Raw genomic sequence first — 22,351 nt, forward strand, 5'->3', positions numbered from 1 at the left:
TGTAGAACAGGATAAAGCGGCTAGAGATAATGAGATGAGATGAGATATTTTAAGGTAAAATTCCAACATAATGTTGCTTTAAAGCTTTAACAGACACTTATGGTCCAATTATGTTTCAGTATTGATTCTACACTCATATACAATGGTACACTGCAACCATATTATAATGAACTGTCTTAGTACAAACTTTTACATATAACAAATTAAGTTAGTGTCCCCTGCCTTTAATGGCAATGAGTAGGAGTGTTAAAAGAAAAAAATCACTGAGCCATGTACTCTTCTTTCCCCCCAGAGACAAACAATAAGTAATCAAGTCAACAGTCAAGTTACAGCGGCGCTTGAAAGTTTGTGAACCCTTTAGAATTTTCTATATTTCTGCATAAATATGACCTAAAACAACATCAGATTTTCACACAAGTCCTAAAAGTAAATAAAGAGAACCCAGTTAAACAAATGAGACAAAAATATTATACTTGGTCATTTATTTATTGAGTAAAATGATCCAATATTACATATCTCATTCGTCTCGTTATCTCTAGCCGCTTTATCCTGTTCTACAGGGTTGCAGGCAAGCTGGAGCCTATCCCAGCTGACTACAGGCGAAAGGCGGGGTACACCCTGGACAAGTCGCCAGGTCATCACAGGGCTGACACATAGACACAGACAACCATTCACACCTACGGTCAATTTAGAGTCACCAGTTAACCTAACCTACATGTCTTTGGACTGTGGGGGAAACCGGAGCACCCAGAGGAAACCCACGCGGACACGGGGAGAACATGCAAACTCCGCACAGAAAGGCCCTCGCCGGCCACGGGGCTCAAACCCGGACCTTCTTACTGTGAGGCGACAGCGCTAACCACTACACCACCGTGCCACCTATTACATATCTGTGAGTGGCAAAAGTATGTGAACCTTTGCTTTCAGTATCTGGTGTGACCCCCTTGTGCAGTAATAAATGCAACTAAACGTTTCCGGTAACTGTTGATCAGTCCTGCACACCGGCCTGGAGGAATTTTAGCCCATTCCTCTGTACAGAACAGCTTCAACTCTGGGATGTTGGTGGGTTTCCTCACATGAACTGCTCACTTCAGGTCCTTCCACAACATTTCGATCGGATTAAGGTCAGGACTTTGACTTGGACAGTTCATGGACAGATGTCCTGACAGATGTCAGTTCATGGACAGATGTCCTGACATTTTCCTTTAGAATTCGCTGGTATAATTCAGAATTCATTGGTCCATCAATGATGGCAAGCTATCCTGGCCCAGATGCAGCAAAACAGGCCCAAACCATGATACTACCACCACCATGTTTCACAGATGGGATAAGGTTCTTATGCTGGAATGCAGTCTTTTCCTTTCTCCAAACATAACGCTTCTCATTTAAACCAAAAATTTATATTTTGGTCTCATCCGTCCACAAAACATTTTTCCAATAGCCTTCTAGCCTGTCCACATGATCTTTAGCAAACTGCAAATGAGCAGCAATGTTCTTTTTGGAGAGCAGTGGCTTTCTCCTTGCAACCCTGCCAGGCAAACCATTGTTGTTCAGTGTTCTCCTGATGGTGGACTAATGAACATTAACATTAGCCAATGTGAGAGAGGCCTTCAGTTGCTTAGAAGTTACCCTGGGGCCCTTTGTGACCTCGCCGACTATTACACGCCTTACTCTTGGAATGATCTTTGTTGGTCAACCAATCCTGGGGAGGGTAACAATGGTCTTGAATGTCCTCCATTTATACACAGTCTGTCTGACTGTGGATTGGTGGAGTCCAAACTCTTTAGAGATGGTTTTGTAACCTTTTCCAGCCTGATGAGCATCAACAATGCTTTTTCTGAGGTCCTCAGAAATCTCCTTTGTTCGTGCCATGATACACTTCCACAAACATGTGTTGTGAAGATCAGACTTTGATAGATCCCTGTTCTTTAAATAAAACAGGGTGCCCACTCACACCTGATTGTCATCCCATTGATTGAAAACACCTGACTCCAATTTCACCTTCAAATTAAGTGCTAATCCTAGAGGTTCACATACTTTTGCCACTCACAGATATGTAATATTGGATCATTTTCCTCAAAAAATAAATGACCAAGTATAATATTTTTGTCTCATTTGTTTAACTGGGTTCTCTTTATCTACTTTTAGGACTTGTGTGAAAATCTGATGATGTTTTAGATCATATTTATGCAGAAATATAGAAAATTCTAAAGGGTTCACAAACTTTCAAGCACCACTGTAACAATATTGTTAATGCTCTAAAGCAAAGGCTTAACTAGCCTCGCTTAGGTGACGATCACTGACAATCAAAGGATTGATAAAAGGACAAAATGACTACTGACATCATTGGTGGTTTGCAACACATGAATGAACTAATGGGTGAAGATTTAGAAAACATAGCAAGTCAGTGGGAGGAAACTGACAAGGATACACCAGTAACCGCCATAATTTCCAGAACAGACAGAGAAATCATCGCCTCCATTCATGATCCTTTAACTGCAATAATAATGAATTGCGACAGTGACTTGGAAGGAAAAATTTGTGATAAGGATGTGCCGAAAATTAAAGGAGTCCAGGATTACAAGTTTCTACTACAAGCAAAACCTATGGGACGCTAGTGTCAGACTGTAACAGCTTGTATCTTGGGGCAATGAGGAACTGGGAGACAGGCGCAAAATGTCAACGTGCGTTTTATTACTTATCTTTACTTTCACTTTTCAGTAACTTTAGGTTTCTCTCACATGGGCACACACATGCTTTCTCGCTCTCTCTCATTACTTGCCATCTGAGAAACACACAGAGACACATTAATAGACAGCCAGTAATTAGACACAGGTGTAACTCACTCATCGCATGTTACCTGCTGGTTCAACCTGACTCCCCACCGTTCACAGCCAACACTCAACTACACCCTCACTGCTACATGTAGTTTTATGAACTGAAAGTTTACAATATTTGCATTATTTTTATGACATTGAATAAAGCGACTTATTTCGTGAATATGGAAATGAATTAAGCAGAAATATAAATTATACACAGTTGGTCTTGTTTTACTTAAGAGTCAGTGTTTGGTGTGACAAGTGGATCCATTTCAGTGTTATTAACTTTTTGGTATAACAGAGTATTTGGATGTCCCCCAAGGAAATCATTATAGTGGGGTTGCAGTGTACTTTAAGGCTTCTTTGACTAGTCTCGACTTTCTGAATAGATTCTTGGGCTAGTCATGAACCTTGAAGGGGACGAAGGGGTTGTTTTTTTTTTTCAACAGTGTAAGAAAAAACACTGTCATAAAGTTCTGTACAGAACTTTTATGTGTTCCCCCATACCCCTTCTCCAGCAACAGGGAATGGGTTCCATTCTGGTTTGTGCACCAAATTTTGAACCTTTCAGAGCATTAGACCAAAAATAAATTGGTTCAGAACCTGAAAAGTTGGTTCTCAGCTGGAACCAAAAGCTGATTTTTCCCGCACAAACAGTGATGACATTAGTGGGTGTGTCCTGAACAAAACCAGTTCAAGAGCTGTAGGTGCTATAAAAAGGCAACCGGACTTGCTTGAAATTCTTGAAGATGTTTCACCTCTCATCTGAAAGGCTTGTTCAGTTCTGTCTGACTAGTAGGGAGCTCCAGGTATTTATCCTCTAGTGGACCAAAAGCAACCCTAAGGAAGAGTCACTGAGGTCACATGGGTTGTTGACCCTCTCAGTCACCCTGTGGGTGTTAGGGTGTGAACGTGTTAGCAGCCTAGAGGGTCATTAGGGTGATCTGTGGGTCACTGGCTCTCTCTACCATCATGTGAGTCGCTGACTACGTTTACATGCACGTCCAAATCGAGCTGCTGTTGGTAATCGAGCAAAGGGTCCCAGCAGGGGTGCCAGAGAAATCCAATCCTACATGCACAAGTGAAATCGGGCTATTGTGCAAGGTGCATTGTGCACCCGAGCCACACGTGGCGCTACACGCCCCAGCGTGTTGGTACACTTCCGGTTGTCGTCATGAAGAAGAGCTAAAGTGTTGCCAGATACTGCTGACGTTTTCCAGCCCAAAACATGTTCAAATCCGCTAAAATGCACTTAAAACCCCCAATCTGGCAACACTAGCAGTTCCGTGTTCAAGCTGTTAGGCTTGCTCTAACAGACTATGGCTACAAACTGTCCGGCGCAGACCACTGTTTTGTAAGACAACTTATTTTGCACAATAATATTTTTCTAAAGTCCATTTTTTGCTTACAAAAAAATATTTTTTTTTTGCTTACAATTTAACTTATGTCTTAATAAACACACAAAAAGTTCAATTGTTTTGTTTTTATTGACATTCTTCAGATGTTGGACATATCTCTCTCTCTCTCTCTCTCTCTCTCTCTCTCTATATATATATATATATATACACACACACACACAAATACAATGACTTGTTTATGTACACAATTCACAGCTATGCAACAGCTGTACAGATGTATTTGGTGATACAGTAAGTGAGCTAAATTTTAACAGTGCAAACAATGCCACAAAAAGAAAAGATTCATGCCGTTGTCATGATTCGTTGTCATGCCGACCGAGGCTGTTGTGTTTCCCGCTTGTGGTCTCGTCACTCGTCACTTCCGGAAGTAGCTCGACAGCTAGCTCGATAGGGTATACATGCACAAAGTAGCTCGGCAGAAATCGCATAATCTAGGTCGTGTAGCTCGATTCCGAGAAATCAAGTTCGGTTCAATTTCAGCAGAATTAAGGTGTATACATGGCATTTTGAACTTTGATTTCAGTTGAGCAACGGCAGAAATTTGATTCTCTCTATGTGCATGTAAACGTAGTGACTGAAGTCAGCTGAGTTTTGGTGTGGATGTGTATTCAGTTTTCTGGGAAGTGTGCCAAGGACTGCATTGTAGGTGGCTGATAAGTGGTGTCTCAGACAACCTCTTTTGTTCACAATGATGGCTGTTCCAGGTTGATGAAGATGGCTTCTTTTACTCCTCTTTCAAACCACTGGTCTTCTCTGGCAAAATGCGTAAATTGCAGTCTTGAAACAAGTGTCCTTTGTTATTGAGATGAAGATAGACTGCAGAGTCCTGGCCTGAGGAACTGGCTCTCCTGTGTTGAGCCATGTGCTTGTGAAGCAGTTGTTTCATTTCCCCAATGTACAGGTCAGTGCATTCCTCACTGCATTGAATTGCGTACACTACGTTGTCCTGTTTGTGTCTGGGTATCATATCCTTAGGGTGGACCAATTTCTACTTCAGAATAGGGTATTAGGCAGAAAAAGAAATTTACCAGTCAAAAATAATATTTTATATAATCCTGATAAGCGCCGCAGGTGCGAAGACGAGCGCCGCAGGCGCGAAGTCCCTCTAGGGGGGTCTGGGGGCATGCCCCCCCAGAAAATTTTTGAAATTTAGACTTCATTTCCTGCATTCTAGGACATTTTCAGGGTGAAATGGCGTGTAATTTTTGATCAGAAATATTGCATATTTTTACTTTGTATTTTTTTCAGTTTCACTCCTGAATGTATCAGATGTATGTATGGTGTCTGATTTGGTAACAAAAGTGAAAAGAAAATAAACAACAATGAATTGTATATAATCTTTTGATCTAGTTACAGTATTTAATAAAAAAAAAACCCAACAGTATTCTATTTTACCATACCCCAATGAACCCCCCTTGTTAATCAATGTATCACACATACCTTTTCTGTCTTTTTGTGGAAAAACGAATCAGTTTTTGTCACATTCAATTTGGGGCGTTTGTTGGGATTCATCTTGATCCAGAAGAGTGAGTCAGCAAAAAAAAATGCGGTTCTCCCGCCAAGAAAGAGGAAACTACAACGCAGGGTGTTTGGCAATTTTCGACCAATCAGAATTCGCGATTTATTCAGTCCGCATGTTACAAGATTCAGTGCGGGCCAAAATGGCGGAAACGATGAAATATTCTGATTTTTCATTTCAAGTTTTCAGTATTTTTCGTATTAAACTGTGTTTCTTACGATTTGTAAATGATGGCGGAACCACACACGGACTGGCCATCGGGAGTAGCGGGAGTTTTCCCGGTGGGCTGGTGGTTCAGTGTGGGCCAGCGGAGAAAAAAAAAAAAAAACAGTTGCGCGCTGGCCTTTAATATGATAAGCAATGTTAACAGTTTCTTTAACAAACTGTTAACATTGCTTATCATATTAAAGGCCAGCGCGCAACTGTAATAAGCAATGTTAACAGTTTGTTAAAGAAACTGTTAACATTGCTTATCATATTAAAGGCCAGCGCGCAACTGTTTTTTTTTTTTTTTCTCCGCCGGCCCACACTGAACCACCGGCCCACCGGGAAAACTCCCGCTACTCCCGATGGCCAGTCCGTGTGTGGGCGGAACATAACTGGATTTATCGGATGACATGTGGGAGTATTCATGTGCGAAAATTTTCGGCATTATCGTCCGTTTCAGTATCCGTCTGTGTGTATACTTGCCCGTTGAAATCGGCAATCGCCCGTCAAATTTACGGGTGGACGGGTCTCTGCCTAATACCTTACTTCAGAATGTAACTGGGTCTGAAGTGCACAGGGATGTTGTGTTGTGCTCCTCTAGGCTGCTAACACCGTTCACATTCAGCCTCCAGTAACCCTAACACCTACAGGATGACTGAGAGGGTTAACAACCCACGTGACCTCAATGACTCTCCTTAGGGTTGCTTTTGGTCCACTAGAGGATAAATAAACTAGTGGGAACTCCCCACTAGTCAGACAGAACTGAAGAAGCCTTTCGGATGAGTGGTGAAACGTCTTCAATAATTTCAAGCAAGTCCAGTTGCCTTCTTTAGCACCTACAATTTACGATGGCCTGGATGACTGAGAACCTTCACAGACACAGTTCAAGAACCCATTCCCTGTTGGTCAAAAAGGGGTACTAGAGGGACAAGCTTAAGTACAAGATTTACAGCAACAGTAACCTACAGTTGATTTCAATTAAAGTGTCTTGTCATTGCATTTTAACAACAGATATTGTCACAAAGCAGCTTTGGGTGTAAATTTAAATTCCTAATAAACAAGCCAGAGGTGATAGTAGCAAGGAAACACTCCCTGAGACAACATGAAGAAGAAACCTTGAGACAAACCAGACACACAAAGGGAACTCATTGTCTTCTGGGCAACATTGGATAATGTGATTATAAATCATTACTCTTCTACAACTGTTTACTGTAAAATCAAACAATGCTGAGTGTATTGAAATGACATTTAATACAAGTCAATTGTGAATCGTGCATAAGAATTCTGGAATGAGCACAGGACAGTCTTTCTGATTACAGCAGCATATCAGCAGCAAGTCCACAATATTAAGGTGGGATTAAGCACTGAAGCAAGACTGAGTCTTGGGTATACACTAAACTAACCCAAAAGATGTACATGTCGACAAGTAACCTACCAAAAGCTTTTCATTTATCAGTTGGATTGATTTTATATATTTTTCCCCCAATTAGATAATTTTTACCAGTATACTGTAAGTAAAGGAAAAGTAGTAATACTGAAAAATAAGCAGAAGTTGTTATTTAGTCAAAATCAAATTAGGGTGTGTGTCCACATAGAGTTTTAATCTGAGCGGCAGCATCTTTTTACAGTTGTTCCCAAGGCAGGGAGAGAGAGCATATGCCGCCACGTGAGGCTGCCTAGAAAAAAATACTGCACTCAGCATAATTTTTCACAGCGCTACACCATTTATGTGCGGCTATTCTTCGCCCTTCGACTTCTGAACTTTTCAGAAAAGCGCTGGTGTCATCATTGTCGCTCTTTTTCAGGTAACTCATATTGTTGCTTCTTTTCAGGCAAGCAATCATATGGTGGTTAGATCATTGACATGTTGCAAAATATTGTTGTCAAAGAAACAAACTGAAGTGCAATGTGGGAGCACATTTTTGATGAAGCACTGGGATGAAGCACTCCCCAGCGCCCTCCTTGCACTTTTCTGCCAGAAGAAAAATGCTATATGGACAGATGCCCATAGATATTAAGAAGCAACATGACACTGCGTATTAGGAGTGATCAGGACAAAAATAAATAAATAAATAAATAAATAAACCCACCCCTGAGTGAACACCTACAGTATGTGATAGGATTACAATGTAAAATTGTATTTCTGTTTAATATCAGGTTGTCACAAAGAGTTAAATACTACATGTATCCATTAATAATAAGCACCAATTTAAAATATTATCTGTTTTTCCTAACTGAGAAAATGAAGATTATTATTAGTAGTAGAAACCTTTGGATGCTACTCTCGCTGTCTAATATCTATCTGTAAATTAATTTTCATATGACACACAGGCCAGTCAGGATGCACACATGCTCTCAGAGGTCGCATTGGTTGGTCGCCATTTTTGAAATCCGTTCAATAGACCAACAGTGAGACCTCCAACCAAGCAACAGGAAGCAGCACAGTCAAACTACTACACCAGATGGTACAGACTGGCTAATCAGAGCCAAGCAATCTGTGGCTGTGAATGTGAGTGTGCCAGCTTTTCATTTAGGAGCAGTATGTAATAATCAGAGAGCCATAGGTACAAGAGAAGGCAGACAGTTGACAATGCTCTTGGGCAACATGACCTCAATTGCAAACTTGCAAAGAATTCATACGTCAAAAATTTGAATGGTCAAATGTTGAACTGTATCACAGGTTTCTTAGTCATTTGTAGAAATGCTTTAATTAATTACTGCTGTTACATCAGTTAGGAGAGCTAACTTGGCTGGTGGTGTGTTATGTTTTGTGTTGTATTTTAAAGTTTATTGCTTGTTTTTTTTCTTGTTTCTTGATGATTCATTAGACTGAAAAAAAATCGAATATGGGGTTAATCAGACTTAATAAAAATATAATGCAATGTATAGTTTACATAAAAAATTATGTTTATCAAAACATGAGTTCACTGTGAGTACTAAATTTAATTTAAACATGTTTCTAATTACTAGATTGAATTACCTAGAATAAGGGTGATCAATTCACTTAACTAAATTAACATAAACCAATTACATTATAAAATCTTATAAGGATGTTGGCACTGATGGGGGGAAAATAGCAATAGTATTAAATTGACGCAATTAAAATATTGCAGGAGAATAGAGCAGCGGTAATGTGGCTACTGCAGCACACTAGCGAACTGGGTTTAATCCTCAGTTCAGATGAGAGTAGAGAGTTTGATGTACTGTTTTTCAGATCCCACTAATATGAGAAATTTGAACCTATACCACTCACAACTACAGTCGTCATATGTGCAGCGAACCTGACTGAATGATTGAGGGATGAATCACATTTCTATAATGTACCTTGAACAGTATAGTACATGTGAGGGGAAAAAATCTCTTTAATTAAAAGATCAATCCTTTGGTACAGTGAACGACTTCATGTCCTGAAAGAAATCTCTTGACAGTGTGAGTGATGATGGTGGAAAAACAAAACTGAGGTCTTCGAAATAGCTTAGAGGGAAAGTATCAATAACAGCCATCAAGCCCTTGTCTCAGCCAGAATAGCTTACTTTTTAAACTTGACAGAAAGCAATACGAATAATATTAGGTTCTGAACAAATAATCAAGCTATAAATAATCCAAGTAAGTTATTCCAGACCTTTTCAGCCCCATAAACTCTAAACTGTAGCATGAGGCTGAAGTTTTGTTCATTTTATTAATTCTATTCATTTTAAAATGACAAATTTGCTGATTTACTTTACTTTAATTTTCTGATTAGCCCTTATAAAGTTTGTTAATATTTTATAGGCAATATTTTTTGTGTATGGGTGTTCTTGTGCTCATTGTAAGGATAGAAATGGGAGCTTGATGGAATGATCAGCCACCAGAAGTAAATAAAGCAATGCTTAACAGTGATATAAATCAATTGGGAATGAAACAGCACCTCATCGAATCCCGAGTCATCAAAAAGGCTCTTGCAGGTTAATTTCACACTCAACCACTAAAAAGCAACTTGATAGGTGATCATTTATTAGTCTGTAAAAGGTCTGCTGCTGCCATTGTGTGAGAGGTGTGAATGTACAGTGCCTTACAAAAGTATTCATCCCCCTCGGCGTTTGTCCTGTTTTGTTGCATTACAAGCTGGAATTAAAATGGATTTTTGGAGGGTTAGCACCATTTGATTTACACAACATGCCTACCACTTTAAAGGTGCACATTTTTTTTAATTGTGACACAAACAATAATTAAAATGAAAAAACAAAAATCTGGAGTGTGCATAAGTATTCACCCCCTTTCGTATGAAACCCCTAAATAAGAGCTGGTCCAACCAAGTCACTTCATAAGTCACATAATTAGTTGACTAAGATCCACCTGTGTGCAATCAAAGTGTCACATGATCTGATATATGATGTCTGTATAAATCAAGCTGTTCTGGAAGGACCCTGACTCTGCAACACTACTAAGCAAGCAACATGAAAACCAAGGAGCATTCCAAACAGGTCAGAGACAAAGTTATGGAGAAATATAGATCAGGGTTGGGTCATAAAAAATATCCCAAACTTTGAATATCCCACAGAGCACCATTAAATCCATTAGAGCAAAATGGAAAGAAGATGGCACCACTACAAACCTGACAAGAGAAGGCCGCCCACCAAAACTCACAGACCGGGCAAGGAGGGCATTAATCAGAGATGCAACAAAGACACCAATGATAACGCTGAGGGAGCTGTGAAGATCCACAGTGGAGATGGGAGTATCTGTCCATAGGGCCACTTTAAACCGTACACTCCACAGAGCGGGGCTTTATGGAAAAGTGGCCAGAAAAAAGTCCTTGCTTAAAAAAATCACGTTTGGAGTTTTCCCAACAGCATGTGGCAGACTCCCCAAACACATGGAAGAAGATTCTCTGGTCAAATGAGACTAAAATTGATCTTTTTGGCCATCATGGGAAACGCCATATGTGGCGCAAACCCAACACCCTGAGAACACCATCCCTACAATGAAGCATGGTGGTGGCAGTATTGTGCTGTGGAGATATTTTTCATCTGAAGGGACAGGAAAGCTGGTCAGGACTGAAGGAAAGATGCATGGCACTAAATGCAGGGCAATTCTGGAGGAAAACCTGTTTGAGTCAGCCAGAGGTTTGAGACTGGGACGAAGGTTCATGTTCCAGCAGGACAATGACCCTAAACATACTGCTAAAGCTACACTGGAGTGGTTTAAAGGGAAACATTTAAATGTCTTGGAATGGCCTAATCAAAGCCCAGACCTCAATCCAATTGAGAATCTGTGGCATAACTTGAAGATCGCTGTACACCAACGCAACCCATCTAACTACTCAATACACAAAGTATTGACTTTTTTGGGGGGCGATACTTATGCACACTCCAGATTTCTGTTTTTTCATCTTAATTATTGTTTGTGTCACAATAAAAAAAAAAAAACAATGTGCACCTTTAAAGTTGTAGGCATATTATGTAAATCAAATGGTGCTAACCTCCAAAAATCAATTTTAATGCTAGCTTGTAATGTGACAAAACAGGACAAACACCAAGGGGGATGAATACTTTTGCAAGGCACTGTACAGCTGATATGTTTTTCTCTGTGTGTGTGTGTGTGTGTGTGTGTGTGTGTGTGTGTGTGTGTGTGTAAAGCGAGATCAGCTGGTAGTTAATCTTGCATTTCTTTTTATATTAAATTATAGCCAAACAACAGCATGGTACAACATTTCTGATTTTTCTTTTCTTCAGGACAAAGCTTAATCCCAATGCAGTTTTCTTTTTCTATCCATTACTTTCCCTAATTTTAGCCTGAATTTAATTGTTGTGTGAAGAACTGCCAGTCACTGATGCTTGCTGGTAAAATTGAAGATCAGATACAGTAAAATGTACATGTGTATTATAAGCACGGATATACTGTACATGAAAAAGGTCTTTTTTCATCACTATTATAATTGGTTAACACAGTACCTTAAAATGCCATGTTCTTCTTTAGTCTTACTTTCTCACCTCCATGCCTGCTCCTTGCGTTTCTGCACAAAATACTTCTTCTTTACATTCTGTAGCTCCCTGGCCAGTCGCTCAATCTCGTACTTGTACTCCTGTGCCTGAGACTCATACATATTGAGTTCGGCTGACAGCGTCTGAAAACAAAACGGCGATTAGCAAAGGCGTCATCATTCTCTTTTCCCTTCAAACAAGCAATGTTGCAATTCAGAAAGCATGGTACTATTACTAGTAATGGTTCATTCATCATAAGTTGGCCTGAACATGCATGTTCTATTTACTATTTTGAACTGAATATTCAAACAACTCCAGAGTCTAAGATGCACTTCCCTTAACGCTGCCTGCATAAGGACAAAAAAAATCAATATCATTTCACTATAAAAGTAAGAGATAACGACCAAAAAAAGCACAAAAAAACCCCACAAACAAACAACAACTTCAATGTGAAGTGGAGTCAATTATTTCATGATTTCAAGATGCATCAGTGAATGTTTTCATGAAGTATTCAGACACCATGAATGAACAACATTAGCACTTTGGCGCAAAGCTGTTTTTGATGTCAATGATAAGAAGAAAGTATGTTTTTGAAGATTTGTAGTTCAAATTTTGCCATTTCCTCTTGTCAATTGGTAAAGGGTCCCACTGATGGACTTGCAATTTCAAAATTATCCATAAATAAAGTTAGGAGATTGGCTAGACCACGTAAGACCTTCTTGAGTTATTTTAGCAGGATGTTTGGGATAGTTGTCTTGTTGAAATGTTCATATTCTCCCCAGATTCAGTTTCTTGGCTGATGAGATGAAATTTTCCTCCAGTATGTCTGTGTACATCTCTCCATTCATGTTTCCTTCATGCATTCATACAGCCCCATCTCATGATGCTTCCACCTCTGTACTTCACTGTGAGTATGTGTTCCAAAGAGTTTTCGTTTTGTTTCATATTTTGTTCCAAAAGAGCTCGTTTGTCTACTCCTCATATGTAAATTTTATAAGCACATCACTGTGCAGCTTTTTCAGCAGAGGAGTTTTGCTTGGGGTGTAAGAACAGAGATAACTGTAGTGCAGTTCACTGCTTATTGTTCTCTGTACAACTTTTGTTCCTGCTGCTGCAACTCTTTTCAAGTGACTGGTTTCTCTTCCACATTCCATCATGAGTCCGAGAGTGCCAGGAGCACCTGTCTGAGGACAGTTAGTTATGGTTCTATGAACTTTCCATCTGCATAGTCTCAAAACTGTGAGGGATGTTTAAAGTCATGGCTCTGTAGCTTTTTCCATATGAGTGTTGTTCAATAATGTTGTCCCTGAGAACTTAAGGAAGCTTCTTCACCTTCACGAAAACTGCTACTTGATGAAATCTTCTCAATCTATGGCATATGTCTTTTATAATGACACCAGGAACAATTTCCCTTGGAACATTTGTTGGAGGGCGGCATGGTGGTGTAGTGGTTAGCACTGTTGCCTCACAGCAAGAAGGTCCTGGGTGTGAGCTCAGTGGCCAACAAGGGCCTTTCTGTGTGGAGTTTGCATGTTCTCCCCGTGTCCGCGTGGGTTTCCTCCGGGTGCTCCGGTTTCCCCCACAGTCCAAAGACATGCAGGTTAGACTAATTGGTGGCTCTAAACTGACCATAGGTGTGAATGTGAGTGTGAATGGTTGTTTGCCTCTATGTGTCAGCCCTGCGATGATCTGGTGACTTGTCCAGGGTGTACCCTGCCTCTTGCCCATAGTCAACTGGGATAAGCTCCAGCTTGCCCGCAACCCTGCACAGGATAAGCAGATATGGATGGATGAACATTTGTTGGATAATTTAAACTTGATTTATTTTTATAGAATAATAATAATAATAATAATCTCATCTCATTATCTCTAGCCGCTTTATCCTGTTCTACAGGGTCACAGGCAAGCTGGAGCCTATCCCAGCTGACTACGGGCAAAAGGCAGGGTACACCCTGGACAAGTCGCCAGGTCATCACAGGGCTGACGCATAGACACAGACAACTATTCACACCTACGGTCAATTTAGAGTCACCAGTTAACCTAAATGTCTTTGGACTGTGGGGGAAACCGGAGCACCCGGAGGAAACCCACGCGGACAACATGCAAACTCTGCACAGAAAGGCCCTCGCCGGCCACGGGGCTCGAACCCGGACCTTCTTGCTGTGAGGCGACGGCGCTAACCACTACACCACCATGCCGCCCAATAATGATAATAAAGTCAAAAGACGTGGGTGATGCCCACAAAACTCTATGAAAGGGAAAATTTCCATAAAGTTTACAGAGTAGAAAGTGCAAAATGACTGCAAGATGGCCAAAAAAGAATTTCTCTGAGGCACAAGTTTTGACTCATGTCTACAATTTTATATATAATATACACTGCCACCTCACAGCAAGAATGTTCCAGGTTCGCAACTCATAGCCAATGGGGGCCTTTCTGTGTGGAGTTTGCATGGGTTTCCTCCCACATTTCAAAAGACATGCAGATTAGGTAAAATATCCAGCCACTGGGGATGCACAAGCCAGTGCATACTTAGTGCTGGTCCCAAGCCCAGATAGACTGGGGAGGGTTGCATCAGGAAGGGCATACAGTGTAAAACCTATGCCAAATCAAATATGTGGGTCCAGATGATCCACTGTAGCGACCCCTAATAGGAGTCTTTTCTGTTGCTGGATATATAATATATACTGTATACTTCTTCTCTGGCCGTCAGCCGTTGCCAACTATGACTGGAGCAGTGCCCATTTGGCACATCTTGCTGCGCTTTGTCACTCGTATTTCACTTGCTGGTTCTTGTCAATCATTTCCACGGCTGATTTCATGATGCCATGCCAATGCCATTGGTCCATTGCTGCCTCTTCCCAGTTGTTGACTAACTGCTCATCTGTCTGCTTGATGTTTGCTTTCAACGTTTCTTTATATCGCAGCTTTGGCCTTCCGATTGGGCGTGTTCCATCTCTGAGTTCACTGTGGAAGACATTTTGTGGAAGTCGTTCAATCGGCATGCAGAGGATGTGTATGGCCCAGCGTAGATGTGACTGTGCGAGGATTGCTTCTGCACTTCTCATGCCGGCACGGTTTAACACTTCTGTGTTAGGAATGTGCTGCCCCCATTTGATGTCCATGATTCTTCTGAGATGTCACAGTTGCACAGTAGTGAGCTTATTCAGATGCCAGTGAAATAAGGTGTACGTTTCAGCTGAGTATAGGAGGCTCGATAGTACGAAGACACGATATAATTTATATTTTGTCTCCACTTTAATGCCTTTTTGTGCCCATTCCCGCTTCTGCAGGGCTCCGTATGCTGCGCTGGTGCTCTGTCTTCTCTGTAACATCTCTCGGTCGATTAAGTTGTCTACAGAGATAAGGTTTCCAAGATATGTAAACTCTTTCATCGATTTGATGATCTCACCGTTTATATGCACTTCAGGATGTTCATGTGAAACACCAGGAGGTGGTTGGTACAGCACTTTTGTCTTTTCAGTATTGATACTTAAACCAAAGGCTGTCGATGCCGTGGCAAAGTGGTCCAGCATTGCCTGAAGCTCTTCACGGGATTGTGCCACAAAAGCGGTGTCATCAGCATATAGCAGATCACACACAACTAGCTCGTGGTATTTACTCTTCACACGCAGTCGAGAGAGGTTGGACAGCTTTCCATCTGTACGTGTCCAGAGATACATACCAGGAGGGGTCTTGTAGTTGTCCAGAAACACGACCTTCAGTACTGCTGCCAAGTATAGCGTAAAGCGCATTGGCGCCAGCACACAGCCTTGCATCACATCGTGTGATACCAGGGGGAAATATATATATATATATATATATATATATATATATATATATATATATATACAGTTATTCCAAGAAATTGAGTCAGATATGCACTGACAGCCGACGAGGCATGTAGTGCCACATTGGCTCTAAGCCATATGTGACAAGATTGAGTGGAATAACTGTTTTATTCGATCCACATTCACTGGATTTTGAGAAACAGAGTATTTTTATTTTTTGCAAATTCAATAAATAAAAGCTTGATACAAAATGTCCAACGAAATCATTTCCGCTTAGAATGTAAACAAACTGGTGAAATGACAGCAGAAATTTTTGAGAAATGCTATAATAATAATTCTTGAAAAATAAAAAAAGATATGTTCTTCCCATCAAATACTTTTATTCCATATTTTGTTGCTTTTTTTGTATTTTGGGGGGTTTGTTTTTGAGCAGAGTTTTTATTTCATCCTCGGTTGGTTTAGTAACACACTCTGCTATTTTCTTCTTTTTTGGCAGTTTCCAAACCAACTTAAAGGTGCATTACTGCCACCGACTGGGCTGGAGTGTGGAACAGGAGATATGGGGGGGGGGGGGGGGGGGGACAACTATATTCTTTTATTTAGCTATTTCTGTTTCTTTTAAATACTTGATAACAAAGTGACATATCTGACTTGATGTGCTTGGTCATTTTGTTTTTCTCTACTCACGGTATATGAGCTCATATCCTAGTAGTAGAGAAGCCAATCAGAGCATGTGATTGCTCATATCCAGTGTGTACTGTATATAAAGAAAATGATTTGACACAAAAACAAAAGTCTTACTACTAATCCACTCAGTTTCCATGCTACCAGGGAAGGCCAAACTGTGACGAAAGCTTTTTAAAATTGACCAGATGCCATGGTAACCAAAACTGACTTATAAGCCAGCTTTGATCCTCCAAAAGAAAAAAAAATCTTTAAAGTCTCTAAATATCCAGTACCTCCTAAGGGCATCATGTGCTGACTCTTTCAGTAATCTAAATTCTGCTATTTACAGTACCTCATTATCCGCCTCGGCTTATGGCTTCCAACAGCACAGACCAGCATATCCTCCATCCATACACTGGCATTTCATCTTAATTGAAGAACTAGCTTTATTTGCTTAAAATAGACTGAGGTTGGATTTCCTCTGGGTGTCACCAGGAGGTTTTCTTCCACGGTCCAAAGACATGTGGATTAGGTTAACTGGCTACTCTAAATTGCCCATAGGTGTGTGCAGTGGCGATTCTAGGGTCTAGTGGGGCCCCAATCAGAAATTCATTGGGGGGCCCCACCACCGCCCGCCCACAACAAAAAAAAACAACATAAATAAAGTATGGTCATGCTAGCGCGAGTGAAACAAGACTAGCACCATTTGCACTACATCATTCATTATCAACGGTAGGGAAAAATACTATTGTCTCTGTTCATTATTATTGCTACTGACTTACCACCATCTTGCTTTCTTCTCCCCTCGTCTTCTTTTTTCTTCTTTCTTTTTTCACTCCTGGATGGATAGTTTCTCTTCATAATAATTTAGCCATGGAGGTCTACCAACACGCAATATGTGCACGTTAGTAGCCTACAGGGTTTCCGATTTGTGCAAACATGTGGTTGCACGTGCAGGAAGGGATCCCTCTGCAGACTGCAAGCGCTGATTGCTTGAAGACTTTTGTCACTCAAAAATGTGGTCACACAATTGGCTGCTTAGCATTTTGTTCCTCCCAACAGCTTATTGTAAACGGGAAACCCGTGAGAGTCAGACTCAGCGAATGACTTCAAAACGCAAATTTCGATTCTTCTTCACTCTCGACTCGCAAATTTCTCTATCAACTGCTGTGCAAATTTCGACTCTCTGTCGCCACCTGGTGGGGGCCCCAAGCAGCTGATTGGCTTGCCTGGTGAGAAAAATCGCCTCTGGGTGTGTGTGTGTGTGAATGATTGTTTGTCTGACGACGCAGCGACAGGCCTAGCGAGCCAGCAGTGGATGAAGTGTGCTCAAGATAGACACAGGCCTTGTCCACACGGCAATGGATTCAGGTGAATCCGATACAATTGTTTATCGTTTCGGCCTGGCGTCCACACGGCACCAGCGTTTTGGGTGCCCCAAAACGCAATCTTTTGAGAACGGGTTCCAGAGTGGAAAGATCTGGCAACGGAGCCGTTGCGAAGTCGTCTGGATGAGTAGAACGGATTTGTTTACGATGACGTCACAACCACATGTGCTTCATGCCAGGTAGAAGTGTAACGAACTCGATGCGAGTTGTCAACAAATCCTATAACTTGGTTCATGAAACGCGCTTACAAAATATTTTCACTGTGAATATTTATTGTGTAACGGTGCAAAGTGAGAGAGAGAGAGAGAGAGAGAGAGAGAGAAAATAGCCCTTATGGCAGAGTCAATCCCACCAGCAAAAATAGGGAAAAAAAGGAGCGATCTCACCTCTTCAGATGTTGGTTTAAGTCCTATAATACATTCCTCAAAAAGGGCGTAGAAGAACAAATTAATCCATCAACGTGTAGCATTCAATTTATTCTGGACCATTAAAGACGCTGCCTTCCGCGTAGAATCATACGTCATCCTCACCGCCTTATTGGATGGGTCAAAGCGGAGAATAAAGATGCCTCATTCATGTGCTGCGTTTAACTGCACCAACAGGTTTGCCGTCCAAACGAGATCACATGGGATTACCTTTCACAGGTGAGACTGGAAAAATACTTTTCATTGTATTTGGTCATTATAATGTAATTTTACGAACAGATTTTTCTGACTTTGTGGCTAATATGAAGTCTCGCGCATAATAGTTTATGCGCATGCGTCCTTACTTCTTCTATTGTTCTGGTGTCTCCGAAGGGACCGTCTTACAGCGCCCCTAGAGGTGTGGCATGTGTATTGCATTGTTTTCAGCAAGCGTTGCGTTGCCATATGGACCTGATATTTTACTGATCGTTGCCCATGTGGACGCAATATTTTTTTTAAATAACATCTCGTTGCCGTTGTCGTGTGGATGTAGCCACAGACAGCCTCCTAAGAGGCTGGCAACTGACAAGCCAATTGGCCTACAGATGAGAGGGTGAGTGAGTGAGATTTAGGTTGATTTACCTTTTATATATAATATTTCCAGGTAGCATGGTGCTGTAGTGGTTAGCACTGTCGCCTCACAGCAAGAAGGTCCTGGGTTCGAGCCCAGCGGCCAGCAAGGGCCTTTCTATGTGGAGTTTGCATGTTCTCCCCGTGTCCACGTGGGTTTCCTCCGGGTGCTCCGGTTTCCCCCACAGTCCAAAGACATGCAGGTTAGGTTAACTGGTGGCTCTAAATTGACCGTAGGTGTGAATGTGAGTGTGAATGGTTGTTTGTCTCTGTGTCAGCCCTGCGATGACCTGGCGACTTGTCCAGGGTGTACCCCGCCTCTTGCCCATAGTCAACTGGGATAGGCTCCAGCTTGCCTGCGACCCTGTAGAACAGGATAAGCAGCTACAGACGATGAATGGATGGATATAATATTTCCTGAATGCCATTTAGGCTTTTATGAAACGATGTGTCTAAAATATGTAATAATAATTTGTGTGTGTATTTGAAATAAATCAGCAATTTGAACTTAATAGTGTAATCTATATATAAAAATGCAAAAACCCATTGCAAATGATATGATTTGAAGCTAATCAATCGAGGTTTACATTAGTTAGTTTATGTGTACATGTACTGTATACACACTAAGGAACAAAGTATAAAAGTTTGGGGTTTTTTTTCAGAATTTACAGGATTTTCATAAACTCTGTGTGTGTGTGTGTGTGTGTGTGTGTGTGTGTGTGTGTGTGTGTGTGTAAACAATCATACAAATGATTTATGCTTGTAAATCTCTGCGTTACACTTGGATGTCTGCGTTTCAGATCTTATTCACTTTTAAGTCTGAACTCATATTCAAACAGTGTGAATATAGGAAAATCGGTAAGATACAGAGGGAGGAAGTGTAGAGAGAGTGAAAGCATGTGTGTGTGTGTGTACACAGCAATGTTTAAAGAGTGAGACAAAGAGATGGTGAAATGATCCCTAATGTGCTGTCCAGCTGAGCAGTCCTGTCAGGCATCTGCAGAATTGAAGAGGTTTCTGTTATGTGACGTGCCTCTTCTGCCCATTAAAGAAATAAAGTCAGACTAATTCAGTCCCATTTAACAGGTTTATTTCGGAGCCTCAGCATTCAGCTGGTAAATAAACAGACCTGTGCTCATGATGGAGTTCAGAGCAGGAGTGCTGATGTAAGATCAGATTCAGCCATGGCCATAAAAATCTCACCCCAAAGTGTAAAGCTGAGTCTGCAGCAGCACTTCTGAATGCGACTGAATGGAACTCCTGGGCTCATTCTCTGGACAAATTCACTGATCCAGAATCAGTTTGACCAATGATACAGCCCGGGAGGGAAGCTAATCCATGAGCAGTGCTATAAAGTTGAGATATGTGATGTCTAATTCTCAACTTAACGAAACAGACACACGTGAGTAAACTGTTTCAACACATCTCACATGTTTGTTCATATAAAACACATGTACGGTATATATTACAGTTGAAGATTGGAAAAAGAGGCAGGGATGTTTCTGAACATTTGGAGGCCCTAAACAAAAATTAACTTCAAAGCCTGACACCCAAAACAATCATATTTTTATGCAATCATATTTTTATGAACCATATTTTTACATTCAAAAAATAAATGTAATTAACAAGAGCAAAGCTCCATACTTAAGAGAATATGGGAATGCATTGACCTGATTTTTGATGGGTCCTGCAACCGTATGATGACTGTATGATGTCCGTATGACATACAGTACATACATATACAACAATAGGTCCAATCGTAAGTCCGAGGCAATGGATCTCATAAACATTTGCTCACCGGACAATGAAATTTGTATCTTTATTTACATGAGACAGATGGTTTTTTATCCAGTGTTTTATTTTTAATTTGCTTACACACACACACATACACACAAACACATATATACAGTGGCATGCAAAAGTTTGGGCACCCTTGCTGAAAATGTCTGTTACTGTGAATAGTTAAGTGAGCAGAAGATGAACTGATCACCAAAAGGTATAAAGGTAAAGACGACACATTTCTTTTCAGCGTTTTATGCAAGATTTGTGTATTATTTTTGTTTTGTACAATTGGAGAGTGAAAAAAGAAAAGGAACACCATGCGAAAGTTTGGGCACCCCAATACATTTGAGTTCTCAGGTAACTTTTACCAAGGTTCCAGACCTTAATTAGCTTATTGAGCTGTGGATTGTTCAAAGTCTTCATTAGGAAAGGTCAGATGATGCAGATTTCAAAGCTGTATAAATTCTCTGACTCCTCAAACTTGTCCCTAAAATCAACAGCCATGGGATCCTCTAAGCAACTCCCTCACATTCTGAAAAATAAAATAATTGATGCTCACAAAGCAGGAGAAGGCTACAAGAGCATAGCAAAGTGTTTTCAGGTAGCTGTTTCCTCAGATTGTAATGTTATTAAGAAATGGCAGTTAACAGAAACAGTGGAGATCAAGGTGAGGTCTGGAAGATGAAGAAAACTTTCTGAAAGAACTGCTCGTTGGATTTCTAGAAAGGCAAATAAAAAACCCTGTTTGACTGCAAAAGACCTTCAGAAAGATTTAGCAGACCCTGGAGTGGTGGTGCACTGTTCTACTATGCAGCGACACCTGAACAAATATGACCTTCATGGGAGAGTCATCAGAAGAAAACCTTTCCTGTGTCCTAGCCGCAAAATTCAGTGTCTGAAGTTTGCAAATGAACATCTAAATAAGCCTGATGCGTTTTGGAAACAAGTCCTGTGGACTGATGAAATCAAAATAGAACGTTTTGGTCACAATGTGCAAAGGTATGTTTGGAGAAAAAAGGGTGCCAAATTCCAGGAAAAGAACACCTCTCCAACTCTGAAGCATGGGTGTGGATCGATCATGCTTTGGGGTTGTGTTGCAGCCAGTGGCACAGGGCACATTTCATTGGTCGAGGGAAGCATGGATTTGAATAAATACCAGCAAACTCTGGAAGCAAACATCACACCATCTGTAAAAAAGTTGAAGTTAAAAAGAGGATGGATCCTACAATAAGACGATGATCCAAAACACACCTCAAAATCTACAATGGAATACCTCAAGAGGCACAAGCTGAAGGTTTTGCCCTGGCCCTCACAGTCCCCTGACCTAAACATCATTGAAAATCTGTGGATAGATCTCAAAAGAGCAGTGCATGCAAGACAGCCCAAGAAACTTGTAGAACTGGAAGCCTTTTGCAAGGACAAATGTGTGAAAATCCTCCAGGTAAGAACTGAAAGATTATTAGCAGGCTACAAAAAGTGTTTACAAGCTGTGATACTTGCCAAGGGGGGTGTCACTAGGTACTAACCATGCAGGGTGCCCAAACTTTTGCTTCAGGTCCTTTTCATTTTTTGGTATTTTATGCCTGTAAATGATGGAAATAAAAATGTAATATTGTGGAAAATATTAAAGAAATGTGTCATTTTTACCCTTATGCCTTTCGGTGATCAGTTCCTCTTCTGCTCACTTAATTATTCACAGTAACAGACATTTTCAGCAAGGGTGCCCAAACTTTTGCATGCCACTGTGTATATATATAAAATTAATG

The 22,351-nt window shown here is 40.8% G+C and overlaps 1 protein-coding gene across 1 annotated transcript in view; it reads right to left on the bottom strand.

Annotated features, from left to right (window-relative positions):
• cfap58 (cilia and flagella associated protein 58) overlaps positions 1-22,351 on the bottom strand; it is a 370,653-nt gene that overhangs the window by 80,956 nt on the left and 267,346 nt on the right. The window contains exon 17 of the mRNA XM_060898284.1: positions 11,936-12,069. Coding sequence (XP_060754267.1) covers positions 11,936-12,069 — 134 coding nt within the window. The remainder of the gene's footprint in view (positions 1-11,935; positions 12,070-22,351) is intronic.

This window comes from Neoarius graeffei, chromosome 18 (genome assembly GCF_027579695.1).
Source record: "Neoarius graeffei isolate fNeoGra1 chromosome 18, fNeoGra1.pri, whole genome shotgun sequence".
Taxonomy (NCBI): domain Eukaryota; kingdom Metazoa; phylum Chordata; class Actinopteri; order Siluriformes; family Ariidae; genus Neoarius; species Neoarius graeffei.